Source organism: Trachypithecus francoisi, unplaced genomic scaffold (genome assembly GCF_009764315.1).
Source record: "Trachypithecus francoisi isolate TF-2019V2 unplaced genomic scaffold, Tfra_2.0 Lachesis_group0, whole genome shotgun sequence".
Lineage (NCBI taxonomy): Eukaryota > Metazoa > Chordata > Mammalia > Primates > Cercopithecidae > Trachypithecus > Trachypithecus francoisi.
The window spans coordinates 62,648,340-62,662,709 of NW_022681453.1; the positions used below are offsets into that span (position 1 = coordinate 62,648,340).

The 14,370-nt window shown below is 55.5% G+C and overlaps 1 protein-coding gene across 1 annotated transcript; it reads left to right on the forward strand.

Annotated features, from left to right (window-relative positions):
* Nucleotides 1–227: 227 nt before the first annotated feature.
* CUNH3orf22 (chromosome unknown C3orf22 homolog) lies at nucleotides 228–9,355 on the forward strand. Its single transcript, XM_033210923.1, has 4 exons — nucleotides 228–561; nucleotides 5,622–5,750; nucleotides 6,929–7,054; nucleotides 8,955–9,355. The coding sequence occupies exons 2-4, from the start codon at nucleotides 5,662–5,664 to the stop codon at nucleotides 9,163–9,165; spliced, it is 426 nt and encodes a 141-aa protein (XP_033066814.1). The 5' UTR covers nucleotides 228–561; nucleotides 5,622–5,661; the 3' UTR covers nucleotides 9,166–9,355.
* Nucleotides 9,356–14,370: the final 5,015 nt, after the last annotated feature.

Below are 14,370 nucleotides of genomic sequence, written 5' to 3' on the forward strand. Positions count from 1 at the left end.
ATTTCTGGGCATGTCTTCTGTTTGCAGAACCTGAACGGGGAGAGGTCTCTGCTATGAAGAGTGCAGATGTGGATGCTTCTGTCTGGGTGCATGGAGCTGAGAGGCTGGCCAGGCCTGGCCCATGTGCTGCTGACTTTGCAGCCACTCCCTGGGCCAGAGGGGCTTCAGGCTAGAGTCTGAGCCTCATGGGTCAGCAGCTGTGATGTCACCAATTGTGACCTCAAGGACTTATGACCTCGCAATGGGCTTGTAGGCACTGCCTGTCCGGGGGTCCTGGGGCTGCTGTTCCTGTGGTAGTGTGGCAGCTGGGACCATGGCCAGCTTCAGTCCACCTGGCATCACATAAGCCCGCCCAAGGGGTCCTGCTGCTTGTCCTTTCTGGCTGGAAGCTCCGGGCATAACCTGGGACTGGGTCTCCCCAGAGAGGGTTCTAGCCAGGGCCCTGCCAGCCTCGGGGGCCACAGCGGCTCTCACACCAGCATCTTGCTGGGCAGAAGCAGTTCCAGGACACTCTGATCACACCTCATCATCATCACTGCCAGGATTCAAGGCAGCTGCCTGGTGAGCGCTGGCAGCCTGCGTGGCTGGAAAGGACAGTCCCAAGTCGGTTAGGGACTTGGGAAGCAACAACAGGGTGGTGAAGAGCCTGAGACGGGGTCATGATGGCAGAAGGCAGCCCTGGACTCTGCAGCAGCCCTGCCCCTGGGGGCAGATTCAGCAGTCAGCTTACAGGGTCATCCCCATGACCTAGGGGTCAGGTGGGAGGGTATGGGATGGGCCTGAGGGGCGGCGCTCCTGCCTCCCTTGATCCCTCAGTTCCTGTGGTAATGCTGCTTCCCTGGTCCAGGACTGTCTAAGGCTGCGTGGCCCAGCAGGAGGAGCACAGGCCACCCATCCTGAACCTCTCCCCCCACTCACTGTGTGAATGCAGGCAAATCGGTTAACTTTCCAGAGCCTCAGTTTCCTCACCTGAATTACGGAGGTTAGCATAGTATGTTCTCCATCAGGCAGAAAAATAAATGAAGTAAGGTTATGCATAGAATGTAGCAGACACTTAGCAGAGGCCACAGGCACCATTTTACAGCCTCCCATTGTGGCCCTGCTGCCTGTCTTGGCCCGGGCTTCCCCATGCCCCGCACTCCTCAGGGTTGAGCCTAGGCTGGAGGTGACTCGCCCAAGTGCACCTAAAAGGAAGGGGCTGAGCTGGGGCCTGGCCCAGGCTGTGGCTGCAGGACCGTGGGCTTAGGCCCAGCGAAGGCATCCCAGAGTCCTCAGGACAGCCAGGGCTGCAGGGGTGGGGGCCACCAAGACCCCCTTTAGCCAGCACTGGGGTAGAAAGCTGCACCCTGTACTAGGCTAGTGGACAAGTCAGTGGGGAAGCCCACCCTTCAGGGCCCAGGGACTTCTTGGTGCAGGCAAGGGACAGGTCATGAGCAGGGCTGGCAGTATTTCTGGGCCAGGGCAAAGGCCCTCTGGATGGCTGATCTTCCAGAGTCAGAGACGGGGTGCGGAGGCGGTAGGTGGGTGGGTGTGTTCTGGCTCACAGACAGGCTGGTCTCCCATGCCATGGCCATGGTCCTGGGGGCCTGTGTTCAGTGTCCAGTGTGTAGCCTCCTGTGTAGGGCCTTGAGTCATTCCACACTTGGCAGCAGGCAGCCTTCTAGCTGGCCCCGTACCCCACCCTCAGAGGGATGGATGAGCAGCATGGCACATTATGGAATCACTGCCGAGCAGGCTTGCCCAAGCCCACTGGCTTTTGGGGGGCCCCAGAATCCCAGATTTGGGAAGGGCTACCCGTGTTCCCCGGGTGCTCCTCCCCAGACATCATTGGATTTTGAATCATGCCAGGTGTGGTAGTAGGCCATGCCAGCTGCTTTGAATTAGGAAGGGAGCAAGGTACATTATGGGCTGGTGGGGGCAGCCTCTGCCTTGCACCAAGGAAGCGAGGAGCTCCCAGGTCAGGTAGCAGAGGATGGGGACAGAGCTGGTTGCAGGCAGAACCGTGACGGGGAGAGGCCAGCCACGCCCAGATGGCCATCTGCCTGTGTGTGGGGCTGTGTGTGAGGGCAGGTCTCAGTGTGAGTCCATAAGAGTGTCTGTATGTGTCTGTGTGTGTGTGGGTCTGTGTGTATGTGAATCTGTGTGGGGGGTGTCTGTGTGTGTCTGTGTGTATATGAGTCTGTGTGTGTCTATGTGAGTCTGTGTGTGTGTCTGAGCGTGTTTGAGTCTGTGTGTGTATGAATCTGTGTGAGTGTGTGTATGTGAGTATTTTAGTGTGTATCTGAGTTTGTGTGTGTGTGTGTGAGAGTGAGTGTGTGTGTGTCTGTGAGAGTGAGTGTGCGTGGGAACGGCAGTCAGTGAGGCGAGGTGGGAGACCTGCTTAGCGACCTCCTTCTCAGCCTGGGTCCTCTGAGGCTGGGGCGTTTGCAGCGGTTGCTGGGCATGGGTGTGTAGATGTGCAGTCCCCAAGCAGGCCCTGGACAGGTGCGAGTGCAGAGCTGCACTTGGGAGCTGTACCCAGGAGGCACTGAGAGGAAAGTGGGATGTGGGGAGGGAAGGGGAGGAGAGGATGCACTCTGGGGTGTGTCCTCACCACGGCTGCAGCTCAGCCAGCCCCCACAGGCTGCTGTGAGTGACTGTGCAGAGCATAACTCTGAGCTGCCCCCACAGAGGGGCAAGGGAGCTGGGGTATTTATCCAATTCCCTGCCCTCATTGGTGAGGGGTGGCTCTCACTCTCCGTGCATGGCCTAGTGTGTCTCTGCAGCCAGAGAGAGTCAAAGGCCTGGCCTCCAGGTGTGGAGGTGAGGGCGGAGAGGCTGTGCATGGGCCCCTGACAGCATCTGCTGCAAATCTCTGGCTGAAGCCAGGTCCTCACTGGCACGCAGGCTCCCTGCTCCTGAGGCATCCCCACCAAAGCAGCACATGGTCCTCTGGGCTGATGGCCTTCAGTGGAGCACCAGGTAGGATGGGACAGGGTGTGGTGTGGAGGGACCAGCTGGCCTGTGAGCTGGGCTGTCCCAGTGCTGCCCACTGGATGTGGGAGGAGGCAGACATTCCTCAGGGCCACACCCGTGCCCCTCTAAGGCACACCGAATGGCCCTATCCATCAAGGAACCTCCCAGAGGGCAGTGGGGCTGGGGGAGCCTGCGGAGACAAAGCCGGCTCAGCCCTGGAGGCGCAGGGTTGGGAGCAGGGAGGCAGGGGTGGCTGGCAAGGGTGTTAGAGGGTCTTTGAGGCCGGGGGTTGCTCTAGAGCAGTGGTCCCTAACCTTTTTGGCACCACGGTTTCATGGAAGATAATTTTTCCATGGACACCATGGTGGGTGGTGGTGGCTGGTTTAGGATGAAAGTGTTCCACCTCAGATCATCAGGGAGGAGCTGGATTCTCATAAGGAGTGTGCAGCCTACGTCCCCCACATGCTCAGTTCACAATGGGGTCTGCACTCCTATGAGAATCTAATGCTGCCGCTGATCTGACAGGAGGCGGAGCTCAGGCGACAATGCTCACTCACCTGCCTCCCACCTCCTGCTGTGTGACCCAGTTCCTAACAGGCTGCTGGTACTGGTCCATGGCCCAGGGTTGGAGACCCCGGCTGTAGAGTACCCACCATGTTGGAGCAGGGTGTAGCCTGCACCATGTCAGGTCTCCTGCAACTGCACCATCCTGGCCCCACACGGCAATGGCCCCCAAAGGCTGCTCATCTCTCCTCTTCATGGGCAGGCTGCTCTGGTAGGGGTGATGCCTCCTCAGTGTCATACACGTGGGGCTTCAGCACAGCAAGGCTGATTGAGAACCCCCAGCAGCCAGGGAACTATGCATCAGGGGTCACCTTGACCAAAGGGCTGGCCCTCCTGAGAGAGGACAGGAGCCACACACTCAGGCCTACGGTTCTGGTGAAGCACAACCTCCAAGCTTGTCGCTAGAACCACACCTGGGGAAGCAGCAGACTTCCTCCGAGTGGCCAGAGCTGTGCTGTCCAATGCAGCAGGCACTAGCCACGTGCAGCTAGCTGTTCACAGTTATTAGAATTAATACAACCGAAAACTCTTCAGTCCCTCAGTCATGCTCAGCCAATGACCTCATGTAGCCAGCAGCGGCCATCTCAGACAGCATGGACCTAGGGTATTTCCATCATCTCAGAAAGTTCTACTGGACAGTGCTGGTCCCAGAGAAAGGCCACCACCTGGCTAGGCCACAAGGACCCAGACCCCCAGACCAGGAATCGGCCCCCTTCCCTGACCAGGGCTTTACTCACCCGCTCAGGGGACCAAATGTGGCGCCCGGGGAAACTGGCAGGCAGTCAGCGTTGTCACAGCATGCTTCAGGGTCCGTGTGGTGGCATGCTGGCTGAGGTAGCTACCATGACGACCCACCAGTGAGAAGGAGCATGTGACATGCTGCCACAAAGGACACCAGGGGTCAGACCTTACCCTCCACTAGTCTCAATGCCCACCTAACTCTGCTCACCTGGGGTGCTTTAAAATGTATGTACAGCAGGACCGGACACGGTGGCTCACGCCTATAATCCCAACACTTTGGGAGGCCGAGGCAGGTAGATCACCTGAGGTCAGGAGTTCGAGACCAGCCTGCCCAACATGGTGAAACCCCGTCTCTACTAAAAATACAAAAATTAGCCAGGCATGGTGGCAGGCGCCTATAGTCCCAGCTACTCGGGAGGCTGAGGCAGGAGAATCGTTTGAACCTGGGAGGCGGAGGTTGCAGCAAGCCAAGATCGCACCATTGTACTCCAGCCTGGGGACAAGAGCGAGACTTCATCTCAAAAAATAAATAAAAACAAACAAAATGTATGTACAGGCTGGGAAATATAGTGAGACCCCATTTCTACAAAAAAATTAGTGGGGCATAGTAGCACACGCCTGTGCTTCCAGCTACTCGGGAGGCTGAGGTGGGAGGATCACTTGAGCCCAGGAGGTTGAGGCAACAATGAGCCATGATCACACCACTGCACTCCAGCCTGGGTGGCAGATCAAGACCTTGTCTCAAAACAAACAAACAAAAAACTAGAAATGGACTTACCATGTGACCCAGCAATGTATCTCAGAGAAATGAAGACTTATTTTCATGCAGAAACTTGCATCTGAATATTAATAGTGGCTTTGTAAGTGCCCCAAGCTGGAGGCCTGAGGAGCTGCACAACTGTGCCCTGGAACAGTGCTCAGCAGCAGGAGGGACAGACTGTGGGTGAAGTTTGGGCAGATCTGGAGGAAAGCAGGATGAGAAGGAGCCAGTCTCAGAAAGACACCTCGCGTGCAGTTCCTCTGCATAGCGCTCCTGAAATCACATGGCTGCCCCATGATGAGGACAGATGAGTGGCTGCCAGGGTTGGGGAACTCGGCTGTGGACAGGTGTGGCTGTGGAGGGGTAAGCATGAGAGAGCCTTGGGGAGAGCATCTGGTGAGGACCTTGATTATGGTGGTCACTACACCACCATCATCAGCTACACACAGGAAACAATTGCACAGAGCGGTGCATGCACAGGGCAGTGATGCAGGTCATTTGGCGGTCCACAGGCATCCCCAGCCCTGCTGGGCTGCTCTGTCACTCTGCCTTCTGCCCCCCACCACTCCTGCCTGTTCTGACGTCTCCTCCTGTCTTCCAGCCATGGATGAGAGGTGTGCTACAGCTTAACCTGCTCAGTGATGGACTCCAGTGCCCGCAAGAAGTCTCACTTGAGTAAGAAGTGGAGGATCCAGGCCCAGGAGAATTTTGCCAAGAAGTTTCCATACAGGTGCAGGACACTCACACCTCTGGAGCCCAGCCTTGCCTCCCCCAGGTCACCCCAGCATCCTGGGAACCCAAATGCATTCTGTGGGCCTGCAGCTGGGAGGGGGTTTATCCATAAGGAGCCCCTCAGCAGCCCTTGCCCAGCTGACAGTCTGGGGTCTGCCTTCATTACCCCCATCACAGCCTAAGCCGAGGGGTCTCTGGGTGGGCTCAGGCCTCCTTGGGTCATTCCAGAGCCCAGGCCAGCTACTTCCCCAAGTCACCCTAGGAGCATGGCCACAGACGACTGCCCCTCCTGAGCTGTGTTGGAATCGGTGTGCTGGGCACCCATTGTTTGTGAGCTCCTGGGACTCGCAACTAGCCAGGATAACAGGCTGCCCAAGGGGGCCTGGGCCAAGTCTCCATGGAGCACTCCACATAAGGACAGAGCCACAGGCCCAATAGGCAAAACAAACACAAGGGAAACCTCGCCAGCAATGCCCAGGGCGCAGGGCAGCTGGCCTCCCACCTGCAGGACAGCAGGCAGCACCTGGCACTGGGGCTCACATTGGCACCCTGCAACCTCAAGCTTCCCACTCCATGCTCACCTCCCACCCCAGAAACAGGTGTTGTGTGCCCAGCAGTGGCCCTGGATGCTTGGCAGGGCTGCCCACAGGGACCATGGGGTACCATCTGGGCAGCGACGCTCAAGGGAGGTGGGGATAATAAGCTCCATGCTGTGCCCCTGTGCCCGGCCAGCTGAGCACCTGTCCTTGTCCTTGCCCCAGGAGACTCTAGCCATAGCCTCGCACCCCATTCTGTCCCCCACTGCAGACACTGTCACATGAGGCCCAGGTGGCAGGTACACACCGCACAGGGTGGCCTCAGGTTGAAAACAGGGGAGGCCAGCACCTGGGGGCTCAGGTGCTCTGGACCGTTTGGCTGCTGTGGCCATGACAAGGCTCTGGAGGCGGCTGCAGCTTAGCTCCCACCTCCTGGCTGTGGATCCTCTGTGCCTCCGTTTCCTTGTCTGTAAAGTGTGAGTAACAACTGCCTCACAGCCCGCTTGTGAGATGACATATGGGCTAATATTTGTGAAGCACTTAGAACAGTACCTGGCAGATGGAAAGTTCCAGATGAGTGAGAGCTACTTCAGGAGGCTGGTGGCTGGTGGACATGTTGACACTCCAAGTGCTGTTGCAGGTTCTCGGGGCTGACAGAGCCTGACCCTGAGCCCCTGCAGCCCTGGGAGGTCGGAAACAACTTGAACGCAGTGGAGCTGCCTCTGCAGAAGAGGTTGGTGCCAACGAGGTCCATCCCAGTCCGAGGGTAAGTGCCTGCCCTGATGCCACTGTCCCCACTGGCTGTGTGCGTGCTGCCTGGCCTTCTGTCCCCCGGTTTTGCATGCAGAAGTTCACGTCATCCTCCCAGCATGTGCCACTTTAAAGCTGAGGAAACTGAGGCAGAGAAGGGGGATGCTAAAGCCTGGTGACTGTTCCCACAACCAGGCAGCATCCAGACAAGGGCACACAGAACCTTCCCTGGGCAGGGCCCAGGCCAGCGGGGGCAGGCCTAGTTGCACGAGTGGTGGAGAAATTGGCCTCGGTGCAGCAGGAGCTTAGCCAAGTCCTCTACATGGGAGAGCAGCAAGGGAAGGAACCGGGAGCTTCTGTGCTCAGTGCAGCTGCACTGGGCTGGCTAATGCTGTATTCCAAGGGTAGAGGCCCTGGCTGGGACCTCTGCACTGGGAGGCCCTCAGCTGACCACAGCACAAACTCTCATGCCCCCTCGTCACCCCATGCATGGGGTGCTCAAGGAAACCCTGGACACCTTTGGAAAGATCCAGTCACAGAAAAGCAGACCCTCAGGCACACCTGCTCCCTCCTAAACAGATATGGAGAAAGAGCTTCTGACCTGGTGGCTCCTCAGTCATGTCCGGCACGGGGAACAGCTGTGTGGCACTGAAGGGCTTCCTCCTCTAGCGGTGCAGGATCCCTAGCCTCCTGAATGCCCCTGCCTCCAGCTCACTCCAGTTAATGTCAGGGGCAAGGCAGGATCTGTGTTGACTTTTCTGTGCCCATTGTTTACTATACTGCATGTCAACTCTGGCCAGCCATAAGGACGCACATGAGCTCCCCTGAACGGACACCTGGAGAGACAGTAGCACCACACACACACACACACGAAGAACAGACGCACACGCACACTCAGCATACAAACAGAGCAAACAGCCCTGGCCTTTGCCGGGCGTCACTCTCCGTAGTTTGGCTATAGGCGCATCGGATCCCTGGGCTTTTGTCCCACATCTCCAAGCTGAAGCAATGGGGCTTAGCGGCCAGGGCTGGGCTCTGAGAGCTCAGATGTTCCTGGTCTCAGATTCTACCCATGCAAAATGGAGTGGCTTAGAGTCAGGGGCAGCTGTGGGGTCAGAGCAGGGGCCTGGGGCCGAACCCCTGCTGTTGGGAACATGTCAGGGAGCTGAAGGGGGCAGTGTGCAGAGCAGAGATGGGGGAGAGATAATTGACTAGGGACTGAGCAGCTCCCAGAGCCCAGTCACAGTAGGGAGTCGGTCCCATGCCAGGGCTGGAGGAGTGGGCATTGGTGAGTTTCCACATCTCTACAGCCAGGCCCATGAGCACAAGAGCTAGGGAAGGGGCTGTGGGTGTCAGTCTTGATCAAATGGCAGCAAAATCGTGGGGAGCAGACAGAAGGGAGCTTTCCCACCTGTCCTGTGGGGGAGCTGCGGAGTCAGTCAAGCCTGCGGGTGGCATGCTGGGTCCTGCATGTAGCTGCCGGGAGATGGGCGGGAAGGAGTGGGAGAGAGAGGGTGGCCTCACACTCAGGTTGGCGTGGCAGAGAGGTATGCCTCCAGCAGGCGCTAAAAATAAAACTCTCTTAGTGGATGGGCAGGACTCGAGACCATGTCCCCAGCCACTTATGGGTCAGGGGCCCAGGAGGCACTGGGGGGCTCCTAGATTCTGGCTTGGATGTCAGGCGGCTGGAGGAGCCTGTGTACCCACACAGGCTGCGTGAGTGTGCAGTGCCCCCATGGCTTCCTGGGACACCAGGCGGCAGCAGCTCTTTGTGGAGGGGCCAGGCCGAGCCTGGTTGGGAGCAGATGTTGGTTGGAGCCCTCCCAGATGTGGCCCTGACTGACTTCTCTGGGCTGCAATGGCTGCAGCCAGCAGGGATCCTGAAGGCCAGGTGTGGCTCTGTATGGCTTCTCTAGGCTCGGGGCTCCAGATTTTACATCACCGTCCAGCTCCTGCCCGACACCACTACCAGCACCACTGCCACCTCCACTGTGCAACCTTTGGGAACTTAAGTTGCTGAGTCGCCGCTTCCCCAGACAACTCGCCTTCCTGCTGTCCGCTCGGCACACTGAGCCTACCTGCCCCCAGACCAGCAAGGCGGCAGGGCCATCCAGGGGCCGCTCCTAGAGCCTGGGCTCTATGTGGCCTCCTTATTGGCCACCTTCTCCTTGGCAGGCTCTGGGCAATGGCCACAGAGACTTTAGTGAAGCGATCGGCCTTCATGGCCATCATAGACCAGGAGAACTTTGCGGTCCCCCCAAAAAGCTACGCCAAGCTAATAAACTTCGGGTTCCCACCTCACTTCCAGTTGGAATGATCACTTTGCCTCTCTGAGCCTTCATTTTCTCATCTCTAAAATTGTTGTAATAATGTTTAATCTTGCAGAGTTGGTGTCAGAATTAAAAAGTGTGAATGTCACTTCTAGGACTTTATCCCAAATGTACACTCACACAGGTAAGTAAATGCTGTTAACTCTGGTACTGCTGGAAACAGCGAAGGATTGGAAAGCAGCTAAACCGTTTCCTAAACACTGACAGGAAGCTGCTAAATTATACAGCTACTCCCAGAAATCTTAGGCAGCCATTCAAATGTAGAGGCAGCTCTTTATAGACTGACCTGAATGGTCTACAGGTTTATTACAATTTTTGTTAAAAAGCACAGCAGAAGAGTGTGTCTGATATGCTGCCATCTTGTGTGTACTAAAAATGGTGTGTGTGTGTGTGTGTATGTGTGTGTGTGTGTGTGTGTGTGTGTGTGTTGTGGATGAGGAGCAAGCAGCAATCATTACCTTTGAGAAGGAGAACAGGGACCCTGGGGATAGCACCAAGAACGAGGCACACCATTTTATGGGTTGTCATATATGAGCCTAATGCCGTATTCCTGTATTACAACATCAGTAATGTAAGGCGCATGGTGTGGCTACTGGAGGCTGGTGATGCCTTTGGAAAGCAAGATAGCAGCACTGGGAAGCGGGGTGCCTGCTGAAGATTTAAGGGTCCCCCCACTGTGTTCTACAGAGAGGAGCTAGAAAGTCACCTTGGAGTCCTTGGGAGGGTAAATAAAATCAGGACACTAATTGCAGCCCTCTCCCTGGAGAGGGAGTGGAGCGGGCAGGTGGCTTTATTGTCTCAGAAAGGAGGTGGAGTGAGGACCCTTATGATGAAAAGATTGAAGGGGGTTGGCTTCCCAGGCCCGGGGGGCAGGACAGGAATGGGTTCCCAACCTGCAAGAAGCAGACCCTGGAGTCACATCTGTGGTGTTCAGGGAAGGGCAACTAGGCCGCACTGTGCCGCCCCAGCCAAGACTCCAGGCTCCCTCTCCAGGTGGGGCCTCAGGTTCATGCAGGGGACTCACAGCATTGCCTGGGGGTGGAGTACAGCTTCCAGCAGCATCCGCAGACCTGCAGGAAGCAGAGACCCCTAGGGTCCCCTCCTGTGGGGATGGGAGCCAGGTTGATCTTCATTTGGACTGTATAAGCCTTGAGGAGATTGTCTCTTGAGGTGTAATGTATGCGCTGTTTGATATCAGCAAAATACAGCAACGCATGTCTACCATGCAGCATAACCAGGGAAAGAGACCCACCCTTACCCCTGCTGGGTGCTCCTTCCCCCACTTCCCCCCGTCCTGAGTTCCTCCTCCTCTGCCCATCAGGTCACCACATCTTTCTCCCTGCTTTAAAAACGTTATATCTTGGCCAGACGTGGTGGCTCACGCCTATAATCCCAACACTTTGGGAGGCTGAGGGCAGGTGGATCACTTGAGCCCAGGAGTTCGAGACCAGCCTGGGCAACATGGTGAAACCCCGTCTCTACTAAAAATACAAAAATTAGCTGGGCGTGGTGGCGCACCCCTGTGATCTCAGCTACTCCGGAGGCTGAGGCAAGAGAATGGTTTGAACCCAAGAGGTGGAGTTTGCACTGAGCTGAGATCACGCCACTGCACTCCTTGAAATAACACATTGTTTGCTTTTTTCAATTATGTAAGATGGTATCAAACCCCTTGCAACTTTTTCCCCTCCACAGCAAGTTGCTAAGAGTCATGTGATGATGATGCTACCGCTGTAGTTCCTTCATTTTCCACTGTTTCTCATTCCATGATGTGTCCATTCTCTTTTGGGTAGATGTCTGGGTTGTTTCCACTTTGTGCTACTGTGGGTGCTGCTGCTCTAGGTATTCCTGTCCCCGTCCCCTGGGGCGTACTCTCTCCCCTTCCCAACCCAGGATAGGATTTGCTGGTTGGTTGGTCGGAGGGCTCCTGAGCACCTCCTTTACCAGCTCGTGCCAGATCATTTTCCAGATAGTTCCCAGCCTCTCCATTCCCTCTGGTCCACATCTACACTACATGCAGGGCCCAGAGCTTTTGGGGCTGGAGCAGGCGGAGGTGCTGGCTGCCTGCTCTTCCACTCGTGATAGCAAAGCTGGTGACGGTTTGTAGAAAAATTTGGTAACTCTTTACCTGAATCCAGAGTCAATTATAAAAACATACATGGTCTTTAATTCATGCCTCCTCTCCTGGGCGTTTAAAGGAAGAATCTGAGGGCAGCCAGGATGTGTTTGCAGCCCCTGCCTTGTGCACCAAGTTTAGGTTTATATGCATGTTATTCCTACAAAGAAGAAAATGAGCCCCCAGGAAGTTGCACCACATGGAAGCCCTTGCCGAGGAGCGGGCGACAGCTGAAATGTTTAACAGGAGAGGGATGGTGCAGCAATACTCTCTAAGCACAGCTACTCCATATACTTTAGAAATGCTCATGCAGTGGCCCAGATAGCAACACAGGCCCTGTGCCCTGCATCTCAGTGAGGCCATCTGGGTCCCCATGTGCCCTTAGGCTGTGAGCAGTTACAGTCAAACACAGATCCACAGGTGGAAAGGAAAAGGCACGGTGGAGGTGCATTGGCGGGTGTGGACCCTCTCCTAGGAGTTTATCCTGCAGTCACACTCACACCCGTGCAGGAGGAGGGTATGCAACAACATGTCGGCATTGCCACAGAAAAGGATCCAAACTAACCTAGCATTTAAGAGCAGTGGGACAAATCAGCACGTCGTCGTGGAATTACGGTTGATTCCCTCTTTGTCTGAGTCCTGCAGAACCAGCTCTGGAAGCAAGGATGGAGTGTGAGTAGTTTATGTGAGGGACAATCCCAGTTAGCTCATAGAGAAGTAGGGAGGAGACAAGGAAGGGACCAAACTGGACAAGGAATGTGCTCTTGAGCTGGCAACCACAGCTTAGTCTGCTGGGACCACTGTAGCAAACACCATAGGCTGGGGGTAGTTAAACAATGTTTATTTTCTCCCAGTTCCAAGGAAGGCTGGACGTCCAAGGTGAAAGTACTGGCTGCCTTGGTTCCCTGATAGGGGCTCTCTTCCAGGCTTGTAGATGGCTGCCTTCTCCCTATGTGAGAGGGAGAGGCAGGGAGGGAGAGAGAGAGGACTCTCCAGTGGCTCTTCTTTTGAGGTGGGATTAGTAATCCCACCATGGAGACCCCACCCTCATGACCTCATCTCAATCTGATCACCTCCCAAAGGCTCCATTGCCAAATAGCATCACATTGTGGGTAAGGGCTTCCACATAAGACTCTGGGGAAAACATAATTCAGTCCACAGCAGCCACTGAGGGCATTTGCTGCCCAGTCCCTGTGGGGAAATCTTGGGCACCATGCAGATTGTGTCTCAGTGTCCTTCATGCAGGGATAAAAACTGAAGCATTTATCCCCCAACTTCCATCAGATGTGAGTGAGGACTGCTCCCAGGGGGCACTAACTCCTGCACACCCAACCTTCCTGTGCTCAGGCCAAGAGGCCCGGTGGTCAGAGGGAGCCTGTGGGAGGGTTGCAGATGCCAGGGAGTCCATTGACGCACCCGACCTAAAACTGGCTGTCAGTTCCCAGACTCTCTTGCTGCTGAGAATGGCAGTAAGGTAGGTTCAGGCCAATGGCATTGCACTGGAAATGGAATGGACCTCCAGTTTGTGTCTTTTTTTTTTTTTTTGAGACGGAGTCTCGCTCTGTCACCCAGGCTGGAGTGCAGTGGCGCGATCTCGGCTCACTGCAAACTCTGCCTCCCGGGTTCACGCCATTCTCCTGCCTCAGCCTCCCGATTAGCTGGGACTACAGGCGCCCGCCACCACGCCCAGCTAACTTTTTTTGTATTCTTTAATAGAGACGGAGTTTCACTGTGTCAGCCAGGATGGTCTCGATCTCCTGACCTCGTGATCCGCCCGCCTCGGCCTCCCAGAGTGCTGGGATTACAGGCGTGAGCTACCGCGCCCGGCCCTAGTTTGTGTCTTTAAAGCAAGCTTGGGTGCCCTTCTTTTCCCTTCGACATTGGGATACTTGAAAAGTGAATTGCTCACTCTCATGGAAAAGGGCCAGACCCTAGAGACTGGGGAGCAACAAAAGAGAAGGGTCCTGGGCTCCAAGTGGCCCAATGGAGCATCTGTCCCACCAGCCCTGAGCCCCCTTCCTCTAGATAACAGAAAACACGTTAAACGACTGTCATCAAGCCTTTGTCCCAGACAGCTGCACCTTTTTCCTCATGCAGGAGCCACAGCATGATGGAGAAAGGCGGCATCCTGAGATCTGGGCCCACTGACCCCTTGGAGTGTGCTGGTGACACACATTTGGAGCTGCACCCAGCAGCCCTGGGCCTTGCCTTCACCCTGCTGCTGTCACACTCATTGCTGAAGCCCACAGAGGCATTCAGCTGTGCTTCTAAAACAATAATGCATGAAATTTCACTGTTTGTGAGAAACCAGGGATTTATTTTAAATTTTAAGCGTTGGAAACATCCCTCTCAGGAAGCTGCCTAGATGATAAAGACACAGAATAAAACTGAAAAAAAAAAAAAAAACCCTACCCCATAACTGCAGAAAAATTTTTGGTTAACATTTTCCTGACAATAAAAGCCAGAAAAAAAGCAAAATAATACTTACACTTATTTTAAAGAAGTCTGTAACCCAAACCAGCAATGGCATCCCATCCTGGGAAGTGTCCCACCAGCACTGTCCAACTTTAAGAGACTGAAAACCTGGGAAGTAAAAGACAATGTCAAGGAAGTTAAAATGCTGCGTGACCTTGGGTCTGTGCCATCAGCCCCTGTGGGCACTGGACTATGGTTTTGACAATCACTTGCCTGAAGGAGGTGCCAGATGGAGAACCACCTGGGCACCCCCCTGTGTTGTCTAGCTCTGCACATGTGACCCTGTCTTTCTTGGATCCTCTAGTGATCCATCTGGGACCCCACAGGGTGGTCATCCTGTGATCTGTGAGGACACAGGTGTTCTGGCACCAGCCAGAGAGGAAACAGTCCAGAGCAGGCCAGAGCAGGTGGAGT

Bases quoted from the DNA above. Each gene is read 5' to 3' on its own strand.
- CUNH3orf22 (XM_033210923.1), top strand. From the start codon at position 5,662: ATGGACTCCAGTGCCCGCAAGAAGTCTCACTTGAGTAAGAAGTGGAGG. The intron at 5,751-6,928 runs GTGCAGGACACT...GTGCTGTTGCAG, and splicing joins GCCAAGAAGTTTCCATACAG to GTTCTCGGGGCTGACAGAGC. The intron at 7,055-8,954 runs GTAAGTGCCTGC...TGGCTTCTCTAG, and splicing joins AGGTCCATCCCAGTCCGAGG to GCTCGGGGCTCCAGATTTTA.